We start from the raw sequence: 19,832 nt of genomic DNA, 5'->3' as shown, positions 1-19,832 counted from the left end.
TATTCGCAGTGTCACCTTTTCGATTCAGGTATAATGTATACAAGTGTACGTAGTATTTGGTGGAATTTTTAATGAAAGTAAACAAATATTTTATTATATATCACTTTTTTATTGTATTCAGATATTTTAATAATTTGAACTTCAGTGGTAATATATTGTTAGAAATTGGAATTCTCAAAATATATCTTTACGTAGGTTGCTTCAAATAAAGTGACAATATTCAAAATATAGAAAACATTAGTTTTTGAAATGTTATATCTAGTTTAGTAAGTTATTAACTATGATTTCTTGAATTTAAATAAAAAATATCGGTAAATTACACTTTAAGAATAGATTACAGAATTATAGAGCAAATATAATAAAATACAAATTTGATGCGTAGTGCATAAGCAAATTACACAAACATTTGAACCTTAATGAAGTCCAGGTAGAGACCAGTCAAGTTTTCTAATAGTCATTATTTTATCGTAAATTATGAACAAACACATTACGATCAATATTTAATGCAAAATCTTGACTCATATGAACAATGAAATTCGTGTTTTCTTAGAAGTGCATGACAAAAGTGAATAATTACTAATTCTATTTTCTTAGGGCGATGTTGGTCTGTACCAAGTCCTTGCTTCAATAGCTCGTTTGATCAAGACGTTTTGGCTGCGCATCTTCATACGCTGCAAAAAAGATTCCTTGTCTTCAGGAGCAATGTCGTCGGCCAAGTTATCCCCTTTCTGGCAACAAACACGAATGATGTTATATCGCCGTTACGTTTGACTGCTTCTGAGCTAAATAAATACGTCAGAAGACAAATACAATCAGTCTGAGGAAAAAGAGGACGAAGAATGGTACTAAACACGCCGCAGCGTGAGCGAGAAGAAGAGAAATAAGGGAAAAATTAAGTATGAATAGAACGTCGACTTCATCAATTAGATTAGTCTTATGTCTCTCTTTCTCACTCAGGCTAGTTGTTGACAAGGTTGTTATAAGAACTGACCTTTGCGCTAGCTTCTTCCGATGCTCCCCAATGTTCGTAGTCATCTTCTTCTTCGGTGGGTTGAGGTGGTTGATTCTGTTCTGGCTGTTTACCATTGGATCTTTCTCGACTTCGATCACGAGATTGTTTTCGATTTCTCGAACCCGAACCTGTGGCGGACCTCGACCTTGATCTATCGCGACGACGATCACGAGATCTTGAACGACTATGCGAGCGTACCGCCGATCCTGACCTCGAACCAGAATGTGATCGAGAACGAGAACGAGATCCACCATCTTCAAGGGTACGATTGATGCGATCCCTTGCTTCGTCAGCCTTGCGCATAGGATCCGGGGAATAGCTGCGTGAGTAGCGTTTGAATCCGTCTCGCCTAAAGTTTGGACGATTATTGTGGAAGTATCGACCACCACGGCTTCGTCCATTGCTGTTGCGATTATCGTATCGATTGTCGAAACGAGAATTGCCTCCACGATTATTGTGGAAATTGCCTCGACGGTTGTCGAATCTATTATCGAATCGTGGATTGCCTCCGCGGTTGTTATGGAAATTGCCACGGCGATTGTCAAATCCTCGACGATTATCAAACGACTGGAAACGTGGTTTGTAATATGTACCTCTTTGGCCGCCAAATTGACGTTGGAATGGCCTGCGCCTAAAGCGATCGTCGCTACGCGAACGTGATCGTGAGCGCGAATAGGATCGCGAGCCACTTCGAGAACGCGAACGGCTACCTCGCGAAAAACTACGTGAGCCAGATCGGCTGTAGCGACGGCCTTCGTAACTTCCGGATCGTCGGTCACCAGAGCGTGATCTTGAACGAGATTGACGATTGGGTGATCTGGCACCCGATCGAGATCGTGACGATCTACTACTAGATCGACTGCGGGATCGGGACCGAGAAACTCTGCGCCCGCTATCCGGTCCGTATGTTTTCGGACGGCGATCTCTAGCAGCTCGTTCTCTATCACTGTCGGATCCAGAGCGCGACATGGTTTTATTCGATTTTGTTGGCTGATCATTTGCTGATCCTATTGGTTGGAACTTGCTGCCAAGAGACGAAAACTTGCTTGGTTCTTTCCCGTACCCTTGATACTTTGAAGAGCTCGTTTGGGGTTGAGGTGTGGGATATTTGACTGGTTGTGGCACCTTGAGCGGCGAATCTTTGTGTCCAATTGAAGGAGGAGTAGGCGCAGACTGTTGATTTCCACGCTTTTCAACAATTTCTCGTTGCATGTGTTTACGTATGTTGACCGATTTTTCTATTGGTATTACTTCATTATCTTCGCTTTCACTATCAATTGCTGTCTTCATTTTTTTTTCTGGTGGTACTTCTTGCCACTTTTGTTGTAACTCACGCCTGCTGAAAAATTGATATGATTGAATAGTCATTCATAATAGTTGGTGACAACTATTATCTAAACAACATTCGTATAATCTTAACTAAATGACCAATCTTACATACCTAGAGGATTGTACAGCTTTCCATTTTGTATTTAAAGCTCCAGATTCCAAGTTGGTACTTTTTGACTCGGAATGACTTAGTTGAGAATCTTGATCAAACAAGTCTGGGAAAGATTTACGTTGATCTGTTGAAGGTAAAAGAAAATTGCTTAGTAAATTCATAATAAATACACCATAAATTTAAATATAGATTTTTGTGACATCCCAATCTAAAGTAACATTTTGCTACTCCCTAATAATTTATAATATTAATTTTTACAGTGATATTCACAAAAAACCATATTTGCATCTATGTAGCGAAGAAAGAAAGTCTTAGAGCATGTGATTATCAATCTCTGCAGAAATCATCAAAAATTCAAAATTTTTACCTTTTCTTGTTAAGGATTGTGATAAGCGTGAATCTCGCTCATGGTATGCTTTGAAAACATCATCTTCTTTGCGCAATGTTTCAGTCAATTTTTCGTTGCTAATAAAATAAAATGTTTCTTGTTAACCACGAAGTTTTCAATATTTAAAATAGTAACAAAAAATCAATTACAATTGAACCAAATTAAAAAAGAATAATTTCTTTTCATATAAGTGAGTTGAACAGTTATGGTTTGTGAATAAAAAATTTAAGTTTTACCTGTTGATGACCGATGTGTCTTTTCCGACTTTGGCATAGTAGGCATTCAGTTTAGATTCGAGTTGTTCTAAATCTGGTAGAGAAGTTTGTAAATCTCGCTCCAGTTTATCCTTCTTGCGTTTTTTACGCTCTTCCTTTTTCTTTTTCTTGCGAAGTTTTTTCTCTTCTTTATCTTTAGCTTTTTTCTCTTTTTTCTTTTTTTTCCCTTTTTTATCTACTTCGGAGTGTTTCTTTTCTTTTTCCTTGTCTCTTTTCCATTTAGCTGTTTCCTCCAAAAATTTTCTTACCTAAAAAAAAACAAAAAATGCAATTACATCATGATGGTTCAATATTTGATTATATAAACTAAAATATTCAATTTTTCCCGATTTATTTTCATTTGGAATAATTGTTATAGGTTTCATTAGTGTACTTTGCTTATTATAATAGCGTTCTCTTACCACGTTGTCCTTTGAGACAACTCATAATTATTAACCCTCATTCTTTACTAATAACAATAAAAAATTTGCCGTAATAATAATATTTTTAGATCATCACTATATAAATAGCTGAATGTAGATGAATGTATTCTGCTAATCATACAACATTGTCATTTTCGGTGTTTTACAACTTGTTTTGATATTTGCCATTAAAGAGAAAAAATCCATTGATCAAATCATATCAGAATCCATATTATCCAAAAAAGGTATATCTTATAGTGTGTGACTGACTCTGTGACAAAGAAAAAGCACAACATTTGACGACAACAGAGAAGTAAAAAAAATTTAATCAAGAAAGGATGAGCTGAATTGTTGAAGTAGAGGCATAGCTGGAACTTAGTTATTACCAAAACCTGGTTTTATTGTAACAAAAAAAAATATTTCACTATTCAAAACCAATAATAAATCGTACCTTTTCTTCATAATCAGAATCATCCTTGGTCTGTTCAAGAAATTTGCGCACTTTGACCTCGTAATCCTCCTTTTCGACTCCAACTCGCGAATGTGAAGTATAAAGTGACGAAGGCACCAACATATCGTGACTTGCAATGGGTGGAGGTAGATGAGTAGGAGGCAAAACTGGAGGTACCATGGTAATATTAGCCATTACTGGTGGTTGAACGTGAGTAGCTGCAACCGCAGGTGGATTGTTGTACTGAGCCATACGTTTCGAAAGAGGAGACAGTGATGAACCATGATCTTTCTTATGTTTTTTTTTGCGACCACTACTTGGTGAACGATCTCTATCTGGTGAGTTTGAGCGTGAACTAGCAGCAGAGGAGCCTGTACTACTACCAGAAGAATCAGAGCTTGACGAGGAGCTAGATGATCCACCGCCACTAGATGAACTTGAACTAGAACTCCAACGCTGGCGTTTTTTCATGCGCTTGCTTCGATCCTTCTTTCGCTTTTTTTTACTACTTCCACCATCTTTTTTAATGTCAAGATCTGGAGCAGGAGGTGGTATGCCTAGAGCTTCACTTTCAAACACTTTGAATGGCTCTAAAACTGAAGGAGGCAGTGAACTTTGCAAATTGGTTTTGCTTTTAATATAATCAATCGAGTTTTTAGCCTCCTCATGATAAGGTGCTATGCCAAGACAATTTTCATAAGCTTTGAGTGCTTCTTCATATTTTTTCTCATCTTCATAACTGCGACCTAAAGCAACCAGTGTTTCAGCCATGTATTTGCGGGCGTTCGCGTGGCCTGGATTCAATTTTAGAGCCGTTTCAAAGTCGTCAATAGCTTTCTTGAAGCTTCCACTATTAGCATACCTAAATTAATAAGATGAAATAAAAATTAACAATTCTGGTCAAATTGCAAACATTCAGAAAATAATAATACTTACAGAGCCCCTCGAGCAACCAGACCCTCCACATTTCGAGGATCAACTGTCAGAGCTTTATTCAAACACTGAAATGCTTCTGTATGACGACCAGCTTTAAAGTGATCTATACCTTCAGCTACACTTCGGAAAGCCCATTTACTTGCTTGTGCCTGACGTAATTCATTAGCATACTCGTTCTGTGGAAATCTATCTCTGTTGAAAATTTTATTAGATATAAATTAAACTTGAACTTTTTTTTTCAATACTCTTTACTAAATAATTATTTACCTCAAAGCTATCATGTTGGAATAATTACTTTGTCCAAGTCCAACCAAGTCGTTTAAATATTTAATATTACTGGGGTTGTTGAAACCTGAACTGTTTTCCATGATCGTTTCATAACTTTGTCCTTTGTTGTCCATTGCTTTTCTGTTAGAGAAAAAAAATTTTTATGTCATTAATACAAGTATTCATCTAAAGATCTTATATCATTATTATTAACTGTAACAATAGATTAAATAGTGGCTGCTTGTGTAACTGTAACTAGTCACAATCTCTTACTTTGACTATGACTACAATTTTATATTCACTATATATCCTATGCAATCAACAACTCAAAGGCCCTTATAACTAGAGGTCAAATTTCATCATTTTTCTTGAGTCACTCTTTGTGTACCTGATTAATTTTGTTCTTATAAGTTTTAATTATAAGGGATGATGATTGAATCACAAATTCCATTGTTAGGAGAATCTTACATAATTAAGTCTATTACTAATCAATGAATCTTTTTTTAGTGATTTTTATGCTTTCTGCACTTAAAGCACTTGAGCTAAAAATAATAAGTAAGTCTCTCCTACTGAATTAAGACAGGATAATCCAAAAATTATTGTTAACAAGCAGCCACCTTTAAGGAACAATTTATAAATACCCATTTTATACACTTTTTTACACCTGAAAATGCTGAAGTTTCAAGTCTCACCTTTCTAATTTTAGCCCTAAATTGTTTATAGTCTGACAATATTTTCTGTTATATATTTAACTGGGAACTTTAAGTTCATTTGTTTTTGTCAAAAGTCATTTTTTTGCAACAAATTATCAAGTACTTAACGTTTAAGTATTACAAGCCACGGCAAAAAGAGATATTTTTTATCATCCTCAAGTTGTTTCATAACAATTCTAATATGACATCATTTGATCATCATTATTTTTTTTCTAATTTTTGTCAAATACAGCTGTAATTTTAAATAAAGCATTAATTAACGTAACAATGACACGAAGTTTTTGAGCTATAAATTACTTGTGGATACAGGATTGATAGTTACCTGGTCTTTTATGAAAAACTTAAATATAGTTCAATAATAGTAAATTGTAAAAATTGACATAAAATGAAAAGAATAAGGAGATAAATTTAAAAGAAAAAGGTTAAAGTAGTTAGTAATGGTATAAAAGTGATTTTAGAAATGATTGTATGAAAGACCAAGTATCTAATTTGAAGCTACATACCTACCATACATAAAGTATAGCTTGATACTCCAATAACAGTATTAGACTATTTGAAATTGTGTGATGTTCATTGATGCTTCAAGTCTAATTTATGTATCACAAATTCAAGTAGATTGTGAATCAATGACAATTACGTCAAACGCTTTTTAAGCATCATACATTTCTCTATGCACTGCAAATTTTTGCAGTTATTAAGTACTGACATTTATTTAACAGACCTTCTGGCACCTGAATTCATAAAAGCTTATAAGAAAAAACCTCTGGTATAAACAATTACTGTCCATTTTTAATATTTTTTTCACGCAAATTTTGAGCTATTTACAACTAAATATATGAAAGAAAGAAAAATAATATTCATCAAATAAGCATGATCTAAGTAATCAACTAATTGTCATTGCTTTGCTTCAATATCTTTGAAGAAAAAAATCAATTAAGAATCTTCAAACAAACTTTTTGAATAAATATAAATTTTCATTTCCTGTTTTTAATTAAAAACAGTAATGGTAAAAATAAAATGATAAATATAGTAACATCATATGATTGTAACTAATAAGCTTATGAGCAGCATTCAATTGTAATTGTTACAAGTTTTATGAAGTACATTTATACTTACTTGTAAGCATCAGGTAGATCTTCAACGCCTATAAGTCCCATTGGTGGATAATGAACTTGTCCTTCACGAGCAGGTACATTCATAACAGCTACAACTCTTTCAGCTTCAACATTTACTTCACCAACAACAACGCAGACCAAATCATTAGCCATATAACCCCGTGTTACTCCTTTTTTGTCAACTGCAGGTACTGTTGCAGTATTTAATATCAAAGCCTAAAAATACAAATAATTATAAACTCATTTAAATTTAACTCAGAATTGAAAACATAATATATATTATCTGCAGATAGATATCAAATCACCTTTACTCCAAGATCGCAAACAACCCTTGGAAAATCACTACAATTGCACAAAACTTTAAGTAACAATCCGGCAGCACTTTTACCCATGACTTGAGCAAAAATTATATCTCCAACAACAAGGCTCTGAAAAACACATGAATAATAAATACAATATAAATAAATTAATGAAAACAGATGAAATATTGATGTACTTACTTCTAAGAAATTTCTAATTCTTTGAGATTTTTCCATTGGAACAAAAGAGTCAAGTCCAGGCATAGTGGCATAGAATTCTGCAAATAAAAGATTGTCAAAGTCTATATACTGTGCAGTTTCAAAATGGGAAAAATAAAAATTAACACATACCTTCATCACCAGGTTGTTGTTTTAAAATATTATCAGCTCTTAACAAATTGGATTTGTCATACAGAGTATCAGCTTTTTTAGCCAAAAACTGCTGTAACTTGAATCTTTTTCCTCTATCACTGAAACTGTAAACACAAGTAAATATTAATTACAATTTTGCAACACTCTTCATTTCAAGAGTAGTTTTCAAAATTACTTGAGTGTTTTCTGACGTTGTTGATATATTTCAAAACTAGGTTCTTTTAAATTCATCATTGGCAATTCAGTTTCATTGCGCTCACTCTCCCAAATTTTTTGCAAAGGTTGACCATGATAATTGAGAGCTTGAGCTATCAATCGTGGATCCATCGTTGGATACATAACCTGAACGCCTCTTTCTGACGAATTTTCAAGTTTTTTCTCAAGGAGTCTAGTAGGAGACGAAACAAAAAATCAGTTTAAAAGTCAATTTTTACGAAAAAAGTCGATTTTTTTGCAAATAAAATGAACTTTTTTACCTGAGCCTTGCTAAAAATGTCTACAAGATGTCGATCCTCTCTGAACAGGCAGAGCCCGACCCAGCTTAATTTGTTTCCGATTCTATTTTGTGCACTATTAAAGTTCTTAAAATGCTCTTAATCATATACAGACCCAATTATAAAAAAGGGACAAGAAAATGTAATCTACTTAAAATTCCATTACATTCGGTAAACATGTAATTATACACTTGCTTCTTGAAAAACTTATCACCTCGCATCGATTTTCATTAAATTCCACTCGTGTACAAAATGGTTGCATTATGCACAGTTCATGGAGTTGTGCCGCGCAACATTATACGGAATTGGCATAAGGCATTGCGGAATTTGGCAATCGGAATAGCGGTGCTGACATCTGCACAAACTACTGTTCTGACTGTTCCAGTTTCACAGAAATTCAACAAAATTTGAAATTATTAGAAGTAAAAGTATTGTAAATTAGAATTCAATTGCTATTGAACATGATATTTTAAAAACACAGTCTTCACTAGTATTACATTACTGATTTGTATGGAGGAAGGTCTCTCATTATTAATTATCCGCAAGACCAAAACCTTCCTTATCACTCGACCCATATACAATTATAAATGTTATAATGGAATATTTAGCATTTAGCAAATAGTAAATTACGCATCGGAGGCAGGAGGTTGTCTATATCTCAAGAGTGAAAGTTTACTATACCGCTTTGGTTGGTACTTTATTTTTTGTAATTGAATGCGGAAAGTGCTACTTTCGCGCACGGCTGGCGATCTTAAAATCGACTTTCCGCACGTTGCAATGAAAATTAGTGTACGCAACTGGGGTAATTGTCAATCTTGCACTCGTATCAATGCCACCCTCGCTACACTCGGGCTTCAAACTTGACACTCGTGCAGATCGACAACCTCCCGCTCCCGTTGCGTAATCTACGATTTAAGATTACAAGCCGTGCGCGAAAGTAACTTTTTCAGTACGCAGTAATCAAAAGATTGGTTTGTGTTTGAACATTTTTTTATAGTCGGGCATAAATTCACATTTATGGCACTCTTTTCGATGGCATAAGTCGCATTTTCTGGCATTGCTTCGTTTGCATCACATTCGCTGCACTCGGGCACTAATCTACGCCGCGCGTGCCAAAAAATGTTACTAATGGCATTTCGTAAATTACTATATTGGTCATGGTTTTACGTTTCATCGTGCTATTTATACCCCTTGTATCATACAATCACAATTTTTCCAATTGTTCGATTGGGATTGTAATAAAAATAATAATAATGAAAGTTTAAAATGATTTTTAAAAATAAATAACACTCGCTTACGATAATTTGAACCCATATTTGGGCTAATTGTTCATTTGCACAAGTTTTGAGTCACTACAGTATCTGTAGTTAAGAATTCAAGAATCAAGAAACCATATTAAATTTATGTTATCGATATGATAAATGATTATAATAGTTTTAATGTAGATAATGAATGTGATTTTTATGCATAATTAATAATTATGTTAAACAAAGCATTACGTAACCTAAATCAATTTAAACATTTTTTACCGTATTTTAATAAGGATAACATTTTATTAGAGCTTTATTTGATAAGTTTTTGACAATTTTAATTTTTTTGATTTTTTTTTCAAATCAATGTGTATATTATTAGTTTTGATGCATCCACAAAGGTTCATGTTTTATAGTTTAAAATTGGAAGAAACAACGACATTTGAATTTGCCGCTACGTTTATCTCGAATAGTTGGTAACTCGACGCAAATTTCAGTAAAACTCTTATCTTCGTATGTGTTTATAAAGCGAGATACACTCAATCGAGTGACAAACACCAAATCCCTATTATATTTGTTGTTTGTAAAGTTCATTATTCGTGGGTTGTGAACACGCTACATTTATATAGCTCATCAGTTTCATGCATACATTTAATGATTTGATCCTATAGTAGTTCAAATAATAAGCAAAATGTTCGGATTTACAACCTGAACATTTTTTTTGTAACAACAGTTGAATTCAACAATTTTGCCAAAGTGTGCATTTTGTAAATATGAACTTGCATCAATTAAGGGTTATAATTTTCTCATAATTAATTAAGAACATTAAAGACCTCAAAATCGCTGCCATGAATAGCCGAAGAAGAGCAAGTAATTTCACTTATGTGAGCCCCTGTGTTAAATACATGATTTTCATGTTAAACTTCATATTTTGGGTGAGAATGTAATTTTTAATAAACAAAATTGCAAGTCTCATAAATATTAATTTTTTTCTGAATTTTCTTAATCAGCTTTTTGGTGGTTTATTAATTGGAGTTGGCCTTTATGCTTTTGTTGACAAATGGCATATGACTGGATCTGTGAGAGTTGAAAATGTTTATGATATTGTTCTAAACATATCTCTTGTCATGATCATAGCAGGAGCTGTGGTTTTTGTCGTTAGTTTTGCTGGATTTGTTGGTGCTCTGCGAGAAAATACCTGTCTTTTGAAGTTTGTAAGTACATACTAGTTTTTATCAATTTGGGTGTTCAATGTTGTTTAAGAAATTTATTAATAGTGTATTACTGTTTAGCTATTAATATTTTATTACATTAATAATATATTTTTAGTTTAATATTCTTGCCTTGAAAAAAAATATGGTCTAGTACATTTTGAAAAGTTTGTTTAATGTAGCCATATATTAATTAAAAATATTGTCTTTAAGTGTATAGGACGATACAACCCATCTAGGTAAAAATAGATTAATGTTTATGTTTGTGCATGATAATTGGAATTTTTAAATTAGAATTAGTTTGATTTTTATAAGGTCATGCCAAAGAAATGAAGATTTAAATATTTCAAATCATTTTAGTTTCATGATTAATTGAAATCAAAAATTTCTCTAAAAAGATCTAAAATATAGAACGAGTGTTAGCGAGTGAAGATAAAGCACTGGTATAATAATATTAACAGATTACTACATAATAAGTAATTTAGACAGTTCAGTTTAATCTTTTTTGTGTCTAATTTTATTGAAAATTTTTCAACAATATAATAAAATTCTGAAAAAATTTTGCTGGAAAAGGTGCTTCAGCATAGTAGTTTTCTGTTACAGAATTTAGTTATGGCTTCCTCTTAGATGAAGCTCTGTGATAGGCTTGAAAACAAAATTTCGAACCAGGCATTGTAGGAAAATGTTGTTAAAATTTTTTGTAAATAGTTTGAATTTCCACAAAACGTCCGTATGTCTGCTTTGTCAGCCACAAGGCCTTTTGGAACTCAAAATACAATGTGCTCTCAGCAGACTGTTTTTTTAACAGTTTCATTTGAAGATTTAAAATTAATTCATCAATAATAAATGTTAAGTTAGTTTATATCAATGGTCATTCATAAAAGTAGCATTTTTTATGAGAAAGCTCTTTGCCAATGAATTGGCCATGGTTTTATTTATCATACTCTATTACAAAAAATGTTATAGCTGTGGTAAAAAATACTATATTTTATGTAACAGAAAACCATCATAGTGTGACCTTTCCTTTTCAGCTGTAGGTTTTCTCTCGGTGTATTTTTTATTGTCTGCAACAAAAGTTAAAATAATTGAGTAAAAAAGGAGAGAGCACATCGTCGAATGAGCATTTTATATTCCGGTTATAGATGAGCTATTCTCAGATCCTAATTAGAGATAGGCGCATCACACAGCTTTGCGAATGAAGGCTGATCTCATGCATAATTGAAGACGGTCCGATTGCAATTTGGCTCATCTTAGACTTTGAAATAATTTGGGTATAACAGGGATTTGCTCTGTGTTGATGCTACGAACAGATTCACCTAACATATAACTGAAACCAACCAGCTCATACAGTATTTTTGATCATAGATTATGCAATCTGAAGTAATCGAAGAGACCGGACCCTTTACATTTTTTTTAATAAACCATCGTTAATTAACCGAAATGACCCATGTTATGACATTTCTTGGATTTTTAGATATTCAATCCACCCAAGTCGACTCTTTTAACTTTTATTATGCAATATTGTATGATTAAGAATCACAAAAGCTACTTTTAAATTTGTACTTGAAATATTTAAAAACATTTTTTAAATTATAATAAAAATATAAGTCGAGTTCCAAAAATAAGGCGTATCCGTTTTTGTACAAAAAAAAAGTATAAGGCATGGCATATTTTGGGTAGAACACGGTATAAAGCAAAAAAAAAAACTTCAGAGCACATGTGATTATCAGACGAGGCTTTCCAGTTTTTCGCTCGCGAAGTGTGTAATCTCTTATTTCTTTTTTCATCCTAGATCGTTAACTACACGGCCTCGCTAAGTTTGTAAAGATACTTTTTTGAGCTAGAACGACGATGGACGTAAGAAGGGTACACCCTATAACTAGTGACATTAAGGAGTTGGACATCTCAACGAAACCACTTTTAAATTTTACTTCAGTTAGTAATTACCCATACACAATTGGTTCACATCTTCATCTGCTATAACTATAAATTCTTCATTCACCAAATGGAAATGAAGAGTTTAGAGGCAGCTTTTAAAGGCATCATATGCAAATAATTTACCCTCGCCCATAAATCTATTAGTCCCTCTTAGTCATTAGATTGACATGAGTCCAAGAATAGGTAGAGACCAATATCAGTATCTATAATCTTCAGTCATCAGTCCCCAAGATTTGTCAATGGTACCCCAGTTCTACATCAACCCATAGTAATAGTAAATTGGGAGACTATCTTTTTTTGCTTTTTATAAAATCTTTTTCTTGTACCAACCACCTCAACAACAAGAACTCAAAATGTAGACACAGCGAAGCAAAGGTTCCCCTTGTACTACCCCGTACATTATCATTAATAACACAAAGGTGAAACGGACAAACCTTTTCCTACATTGTAGTTACGTTTTCAGCAAGTGAAATGCTGTGAAAACCACACATTACACAGAGAAAACCTAGTGTATAGATTGACTCGTCTGATGAATGTATCTTTGCGTCTTGTGCAGTGCAGGAGTACCGTGTGAGATAATTAAATCGACATTTTTAAAATTATTTAAAATTGTTTAAAATTATTTAAAATTATTTAAAATTACTTAAAATTATTTAAAATTATTATAAAAAAAAATTAATGGACATTTTTTTCAACACTTTATGCGGCCAATGTATTTTTGGAGAAAATGGGATAAAAAAAATATACGAGTAACTAATTCTAATGTAAAATTTAATGCCCTTTCAGAATCTGAGCTCAGATTTTCGAAAAAATGATCAGGTCGAAAGTTGCACTTGATTTTATAAAAAAAAAAATAATTATGAAAGAAAAATTTTTTTTATTTTTCGATTTTCCAAATGGAAACCATTTGAAATTTCAGAGGTTTCGTGCAAATATAGTGTCCTCGATACCTAAACTAAAAGTTGATGGGGTTTAAATTGAAAAAAATAAAGCTCAAACAGAAAAAATGGCGGTCGAAACACGAAAAAATGAATGAAAACTTCTAGAATTTCTCTCAAAAACGATGGACTTGAGAAAAAAATGTATTTTTTAACTTTATTTTTTTCAATTTAAACCCCACTAACTTTTAGTTTAGGTATCGAAGACCATTCCAAATGGTTTCCTTTTGGAAAATCGAAAAATAAAAAAAAATTTTCTTTTATAATTACGTTTTTTTTTTTCATAAAATCAAGCGTAACTTTTGACCTGATCATTTTTTCGAAAATCTGAGCTCAGATTCTGAAAGGGCATTAAATTCTACAGAACTAGTTACTAGTATATTTTTTTTACTCCAATTTTTCCCAAAAATACAGTGGTCGAATAAAGTGTCGAAAAAACGTCCTCTTGGGATTTGATGGATTAATATTCCATTTTATTTAATTATGAATGATTATATCTTGTGTAACAAAACAAATGGATTTAAACTAGGCGTTTTTATATTAGAAAATACTGTTACCTTACTTTCGTATTTCTTTTTATAATTTATAATAAAATATGCTCTTAGTGGTATAGTTCAGTTAATTAATTTTTTTGATTTTTTCCTAAAATAATTATATGAAGATTGACATATGTTACAGTGAAGCTTACGTTTTTTTAATTATGAAAATGAATATAATTTAATTTTAGTTCTTAATTAAGGTAGAATTTTACGTAACGCTATTATTTGTTTTTACAGTATTCTCTATGTCTGCTGATTTTCTTTCTTCTGGAAATGGGAGTAGCAATTGTGGGATTTGTATTTCCACATTCATTGCAATCAATATTGGAGGAATCATTTACCGATAAAATCATACAAACTTATAGAGATGATCCAGATTTACAAAATTTCATTGATTTTGGACAGAAGAAAGTATGATTATGTGACATATAATGATAGACATGATATTTCATTTGTTTTTTATTTTCAGTTCAAATGTTGCGGATTAAGTCAAGGTGGTTATATGGATTGGAGTAAAAATGAATACTTCAATTGCTCTAGCTTACTTAGTACAGAACGTTGCGGAGTACCCTTTTCTTGCTGTATCAATGCGACTAATATTGCCGTAAGTATTTTAAAAAAATATAAAATATAATTTTTTACGAGCTTATTAGAAAAGTATTAAATAGAAAAACTGTCGTGAAGTTAATTTATCAACCTCATTAAATTGTAAAAATTGGTAGCTTTGATGGTCCCCATAAAGTAAAACTTCAACTTTTTATTTTCTGTTCTTACTGTTCTTAAAACATGAATAATTAAATCATTTTTAACTATCTTAAATTATTTCATAAATTTATTTTTTTTAGTAATATTTATTGAGTTTGCTTACTCAAATTTTCCATGAATAAATTTTTTATCGTTCTAAATTTAATTTATAAAAACTATAGAAATTGATGTTTATTATATGGTTCTGTTATACAGAGTGGCCTTGTCAACAATATGTGTGGATACAGCATTCAAAATACTCCTGTTTCAGAAGCAAGTAAAAAAGTATGGACGAGTGGATGCATTGAAATAGTTCGAGCTTGGGCCGAACGAAATTTATATACAATTGCCGGTATTGCTTTAGGGATTGCTTTGAGCCAATTATTTGTGATTTACCTTGCCAAAACTTTAGAGGGTCAAATTGAGTTACAAAAATCTCGATGGCATTCTTGAGAAAGATTAAAATACTAGATGAAATAATTCATTGATTTTGTAATCTCCAAAAGATTGTGTAGTCGTTGCAAACTTATATTTTTAATATTTACACATTTTGTATTTTTTTTTTAAAAATTTTATATTTCATAAATACAATTATTTTATATGAGTGAAACTATTCGATAATTGTTATAAGTATGTGACATTTAGTTTAAAATAATTTGAGATCATTTCTTCTTGAAATATGAGGTATTATACTGTTAATTAAATTAATAGAACGCAGTAGCTCACTTTTGACCTTGACTTCTTGTCAAGAATAATCTACATTTTTAGCCTTGTCTGACTGGATAAATAATGACTGTAAAAAATTTTTCCAAATAAATTAATTTTACATTAATCTTAAATAAAAAAGTCTGATGCAAACCTAAATACTCTTGCTTTTGAATACATCCATTATAATACTCATGCAAACACTGCGACTCAAATAACTGAAATAAAAATATAAAAAACAGATTGTTTTACAGAACTCTTTCTAAAATTTATTCCATAAATATGACTGATAAGAATATAACTATTTAGATGCTTCCTTTATTTTAAAAATTGATGAAAAAACAAATCATTTAATTTTTAGTTAAAGCGGCATCGAAAGACCATTCAATGTGATAATAAAAACGTTTACACTCGTTTTTCTTTTTATCACAGAATTCTTTAAACATTTAATGGATTCAATTGTTGTCGAGCCACGTTGAAAATAAAAACGTCATTAGATCACCGGTACTTAAGAAAAAAAATACAATGAAAAGTGTTATGAAATAAACCTATTGGTAAAATGCCGCAAAAAACACTTCACATCAAATCGCCGAAAAATACTCACCTCATCAAAATGTATAGGAAATTCCATGATGTTTCGATGAGGTGAGTTTTGAAGTGAAACTTCTATACGCGCGTTGGATATGTTTTTCTCCGCGTTTCGATGAAATGTGTTTTTTTTATAACACCGGCGAGACTTTTTCTACAGTCGTCACTACTGGTCCCTTTACTGATTTGCCTTGAGAAAAACCAATAAGGTCTCATTTACTTACGCCGCGACAGCTTAGTTTTCCTCCACCCAAATCAGTAAAGTGACCAATAGTAACGAATGTGAAAAGCCCTACAATTCGCCTTGATATAACACCATGACACATCGAATGACATTTCTATTAAAACGTAATAACTTTTGAAATAGAAGTTGGTAAGGATAAAAAATTGTTATAAAAATGTGTAGTCATTTTCGACTTGACAAGCATGTTCTGGATATTAAAAAAAGTTGTCATCAATTTGAAGCCAGAAAATAGTGTCTTCATGAAAATAATAAATCTTATGCAATAGTACGACGAAAAATGTCTTTTTTCGCACATTTTTTAGTGCGCAAAAAGCGTTTTTGGACACTTGTGTGCGGTAAAATGCCTCATTTCGACACTGGTGTGCGGTAAAATGCCTCATGGCCGGCACTCGTGTCTTTTTCCGCACACTCGAGCCCAAAAACGCCTTTTGGGCTCTTGTTACATAAATAACTATTAATGGTGCACAAACAAAACTCAAACGTAAAACAATTGTTATTGAATCTTCATAGAATCCTTGTTAAAAAAAGTCAGCTTACGCATAAGCTGATTTTTTCAGAAACGATGAAAATCATTTATCTTCCTATAAAATTTAACAAAAGACGAGAAGTTAACTTGAGATAAACGGAACAGTCGTGGAGCGCTGTACGACTTATTGGGACACTAGTACAGAAACCATTTATAAATAAAATTGTTAAAATGTTCACTTGAAAGTAATTTAAAAGTATCAATTTACATTAATTTAATCTTATTATGACACTACGTTGATTAAATGTGTCTGAAAAGGGCGTTACTGTAACGTTCGAAAAATTAGTACAGATGAAATTTACGATATGATTTCTAGTTTCTATTACATTTTCCAGTTCGTATATTTTTTGAACGACTGAGACTTTGAGTACTTCGTTATGATTGCTTATTTATAAATAAATAAATACACTAAATTAAGTAAATTTGTTTTTAAAGATATAGCTTATGTAATAATAAGATTATTTTAATGTTCTATGAATTTTTAAAGTAGATACGTAAGTTAGAAAAACCATTGCTACGAAATCGTTCTAAAACTGGGTCGTTTATCTTGCGATAATGCCAGTCAGATTAGGTTCAAAAAAGTTTCAAAGAGAAACTGACGTACGTATCCGTTTTGATCTGAATTTTCATTAATTATTTAATTCTATTTTTGATGAATTTGATAATATGAATAATATTTAAGTGTGTATTTAACCTGAAGTCCATGCAATTAAGTCAGCATTTCGTAATGAAAATCACAATTATATGCAAGAGCTTTAATGAAGTTGGAACATGTAATTACAGTAAAAATATTAACAGATCAAGTGTGAATAAATACATTGGTAAATCATGACATAAGTATTCAAATATAATCCTAAAAAAATATTTATATTTATATAACTAAAATGACTGAAATGAATGTAATATGAAATCTAATCAGCATCATGTGTTGGCTATTTATTAGTAAAATAAAAGAAATAGATGATGTGTGGTCTTTTTTAAAAAAGATTAGTACGCTAATTGCAGGAACACTCACTTATTCTAAATATTTATCTAATATGTAATTTACTTAATACCAATATAATCAAAGAATTGTCACGGCGATTACTGTTAGAATTCTATTCTTCAGATGAGAATACTAAATTGTATGAAAATGATTTTCAGAAATCAATTCAAAAATTGAATACAAGTGTGCAGTCTCCTAGTAAGCGAGCATGACGCAATAATGTTGAGTATTTTATTATCAATCCCTTGAAAAAATTCCATGTAAAAATAAAACGGGCGAGCGCGATATAGAAATGTAAACTTTTTAGAGACAGTCTTTAATTGTGCGATCTGTAATTGGCATGTTCTCTAAGGTGCCAAAAGTCTGCTTGCTTTCTCATTTTAATTAGTTCTGTCATTGGTATCATTCTATGGTAATCGCTGGTTTGCCACATTATAATCGTAATCTTTCCCAGTTGAAAAAAATTGCGTGGATTTCTACATGGATTATCCACGCAGATTCCGTGTGGAAAGTACGTGGATTCTACAAGGAAAGTGCATTGATTCCATGTGGAATCTGCGTGGATCATTTTTGTAAAAATCTGCCAAGATTTTTCGATTATTCCTTGAAAAAGGATACGAACATGGAATTAAGTTTTTAAGAGATAACCGAAAAATCTTGGCAGATTTCTACAAAAATGATCCACACAGATTCCACATGGAATAAATGCACTTTCCTTGTAGAATTCACGTACTTTCCACGTGGAATCTGCGTGGATAATCCACGTAGAAATCTACGCAATTTTTTTCAACTGGGTTGTTTTCTATAATTTTGATGTTCTTTAGTAACGGTGCGCTCACACTACAAAGGGCCTTTTCGTTTATTGAGATGTAATGTAAGAGCAACAGGGGGTGAATATAATGGCAGCGTACTAGATTCCGAACTCTTGTACTAAAAGCATGGGACCATTCATAAGGAAGGTCATATTTGCTAGGGTGTTAGTTCCCGAATTTGAAAAATTCCATTTCCCTATACGAACATCGTTACATACCCATAAAAAAAAAGGTTTTAATAGTTTTAGGTCATAAACAATTCCTTTAGATACTGTTTTCCGTTACCTAATAAATATGATTCCAAATCTTTTTTATACTTCATATAATCAATTCCAAAATTGTTATGTATTAATTGGAAAGCTTCAGCTCATCGTGATATCTAAACCTTGAATTTCATGTCATGAAAAAAATTTTTAATTGATCATAGGCTCACGTATGTAGAATGGACATTTCAGAAGAGAAATATAAACCCGATTTTTTATTACAGATTTGAAACGAGCGAAAACTTTTATATTTTAGTGTGCCTTTTTATATTTTTTTCAAGGAAATGTTATTCTAACGAAATGTTCCGCCCTTTTCAAATCTGCTATAAAAAGTAGGGATAATTTTGGCTAGTACTTCTATAATATTCCCAACCCAGAGACATAATTCCTGAAGAAGTTTTAGCCAGGGCCTACTGCGCGCGAATTAGGAATCAAAAACTCATTCTCAATGCAATGATAGCGCTAACACATTATCCAACTACTAATCACTTGGCGTTTATATTGATGATATAAACTGATCATCTCTTATATAAGAGAAATTATTTTTATAAACAATTTTTTCTCCTTTAGGTGATCATTACTATTATTATGGATTAATAATTATTTTTTGATACTTGACTCTGTTTATATTTTTTATTCTATATTTTAAGTCTTACAGTACAGTTGAAAACACCGTCGGAAAAAAATTAAAAGAAAATGCGTGAGTAGTACTGCTCACTCAGCTTATTTTAATTTATAAGGAATTCTTACCTTGTTTCTGGAATGATATCGTAAAATTACTTTATAGAAAACTTATAATGTATCAATTTTCTTATAATGTTAATTTTATAAAAGCAGATTAAAGTTTTAAAGTTTATTCCATTACAATTTAATTCAAATTGATCTTACAAAATGATATTTTTTAATTTTTTGTATTTAATACAAA

At 31.8% G+C, this 19,832-nt stretch overlaps 2 protein-coding genes across 7 annotated transcripts; one reads left to right on the top strand and one right to left on the bottom strand.

The window, feature by feature from the left end:
- Positions 1-96: 96 nt before the first annotated feature.
- On the bottom strand, positions 97-8,424 carry LOC106648080 (tetratricopeptide repeat protein 14). 6 transcript variants are annotated; one of them, XM_014364756.2, is made up of 14 exons: positions 8,147-8,424; positions 7,846-8,058; positions 7,650-7,774; positions 7,500-7,576; positions 7,305-7,427; positions 7,001-7,215; positions 5,172-5,312; positions 4,905-5,096; positions 3,969-4,830; positions 3,078-3,364; positions 2,821-2,918; positions 2,454-2,577; positions 992-2,351; positions 97-728 (listed from the first exon to the last, which is right to left on the bottom strand). In XM_014364756.2, exons 2-14 carry the CDS (start codon positions 8,007-8,009, stop codon positions 591-593), a joined length of 3,906 nt encoding a protein of 1,301 aa, XP_014220242.1. In that variant the 5' UTR covers positions 8,010-8,058; positions 8,147-8,424; the 3' UTR covers positions 97-590. The 6 variants fall into 6 exon arrangements, with proteins under 6 accessions (XP_014220242.1, XP_014220243.1, XP_023314032.1 ...); XM_014364757.2 differs by having other exon boundaries at positions 992-2,348; XM_023458261.1 differs by having other exon boundaries at positions 656-777; positions 8,147-8,423.
- Positions 8,425-9,957: 1,533 nt separating this feature from the next.
- On the top strand, positions 9,958-15,643 carry LOC106660458 (tetraspanin-33). The gene is made up of 5 exons (XM_014383427.2): positions 9,958-10,349; positions 10,425-10,628; positions 14,278-14,451; positions 14,510-14,644; positions 15,001-15,643. Exons 1-5 carry the CDS (start codon positions 10,263-10,265, stop codon positions 15,235-15,237), a joined length of 837 nt encoding a protein of 278 aa, XP_014238913.1. The 5' UTR covers positions 9,958-10,262; the 3' UTR covers positions 15,238-15,643.
- Positions 15,644-19,832: the final 4,189 nt, after the last annotated feature.

Source organism: Trichogramma pretiosum, unplaced genomic scaffold (genome assembly GCF_000599845.2).
Source record: "Trichogramma pretiosum strain Unisexual culture from Peru unplaced genomic scaffold, Tpre_2.0 scaffold51, whole genome shotgun sequence".
NCBI classification, from domain to species: Eukaryota; Metazoa; Arthropoda; class Insecta; order Hymenoptera; family Trichogrammatidae; genus Trichogramma; species Trichogramma pretiosum.
This window is presented reverse-complemented; position numbering and strand designations above follow the sequence as displayed.

What these genes read in the sequence shown, in the direction of transcription:
- LOC106648080 (XM_014364756.2), bottom strand. Translation starts at nt 8,009, where the DNA reads ATGTATCCAACGATGGATCCACGATTGATAGCTCAAGCTCTCAATTAT. An exon ending in ACAATCCTTAACAAGAAAAG is followed by an intron (nt 2,578 to 2,820) that starts GTAAAAATTTTG and finishes TACCTTCAACAG; the next exon opens with ATCAACGTAAATCTTTCCCA. An exon ending in AAAGCTGTACAATCCTCTAG is followed by an intron (nt 2,352 to 2,453) that starts GTATGTAAGATT and finishes TCAATTTTTCAG; the next exon opens with CAGGCGTGAGTTACAACAAA.
- LOC106660458 (XM_014383427.2), top strand. Translation starts at nt 10,263, where the DNA reads ATGAATAGCCGAAGAAGAGCAAGTAATTTCACTTATGTGAGCCCCTGT. An exon ending in ATACCTGTCTTTTGAAGTTT is followed by an intron (nt 10,629 to 14,277) that starts GTAAGTACATAC and finishes TTGTTTTTACAG; the next exon opens with TATTCTCTATGTCTGCTGAT. An exon ending in TCAATGCGACTAATATTGCC is followed by an intron (nt 14,645 to 15,000) that starts GTAAGTATTTTA and finishes TCTGTTATACAG; the next exon opens with AGTGGCCTTGTCAACAATAT.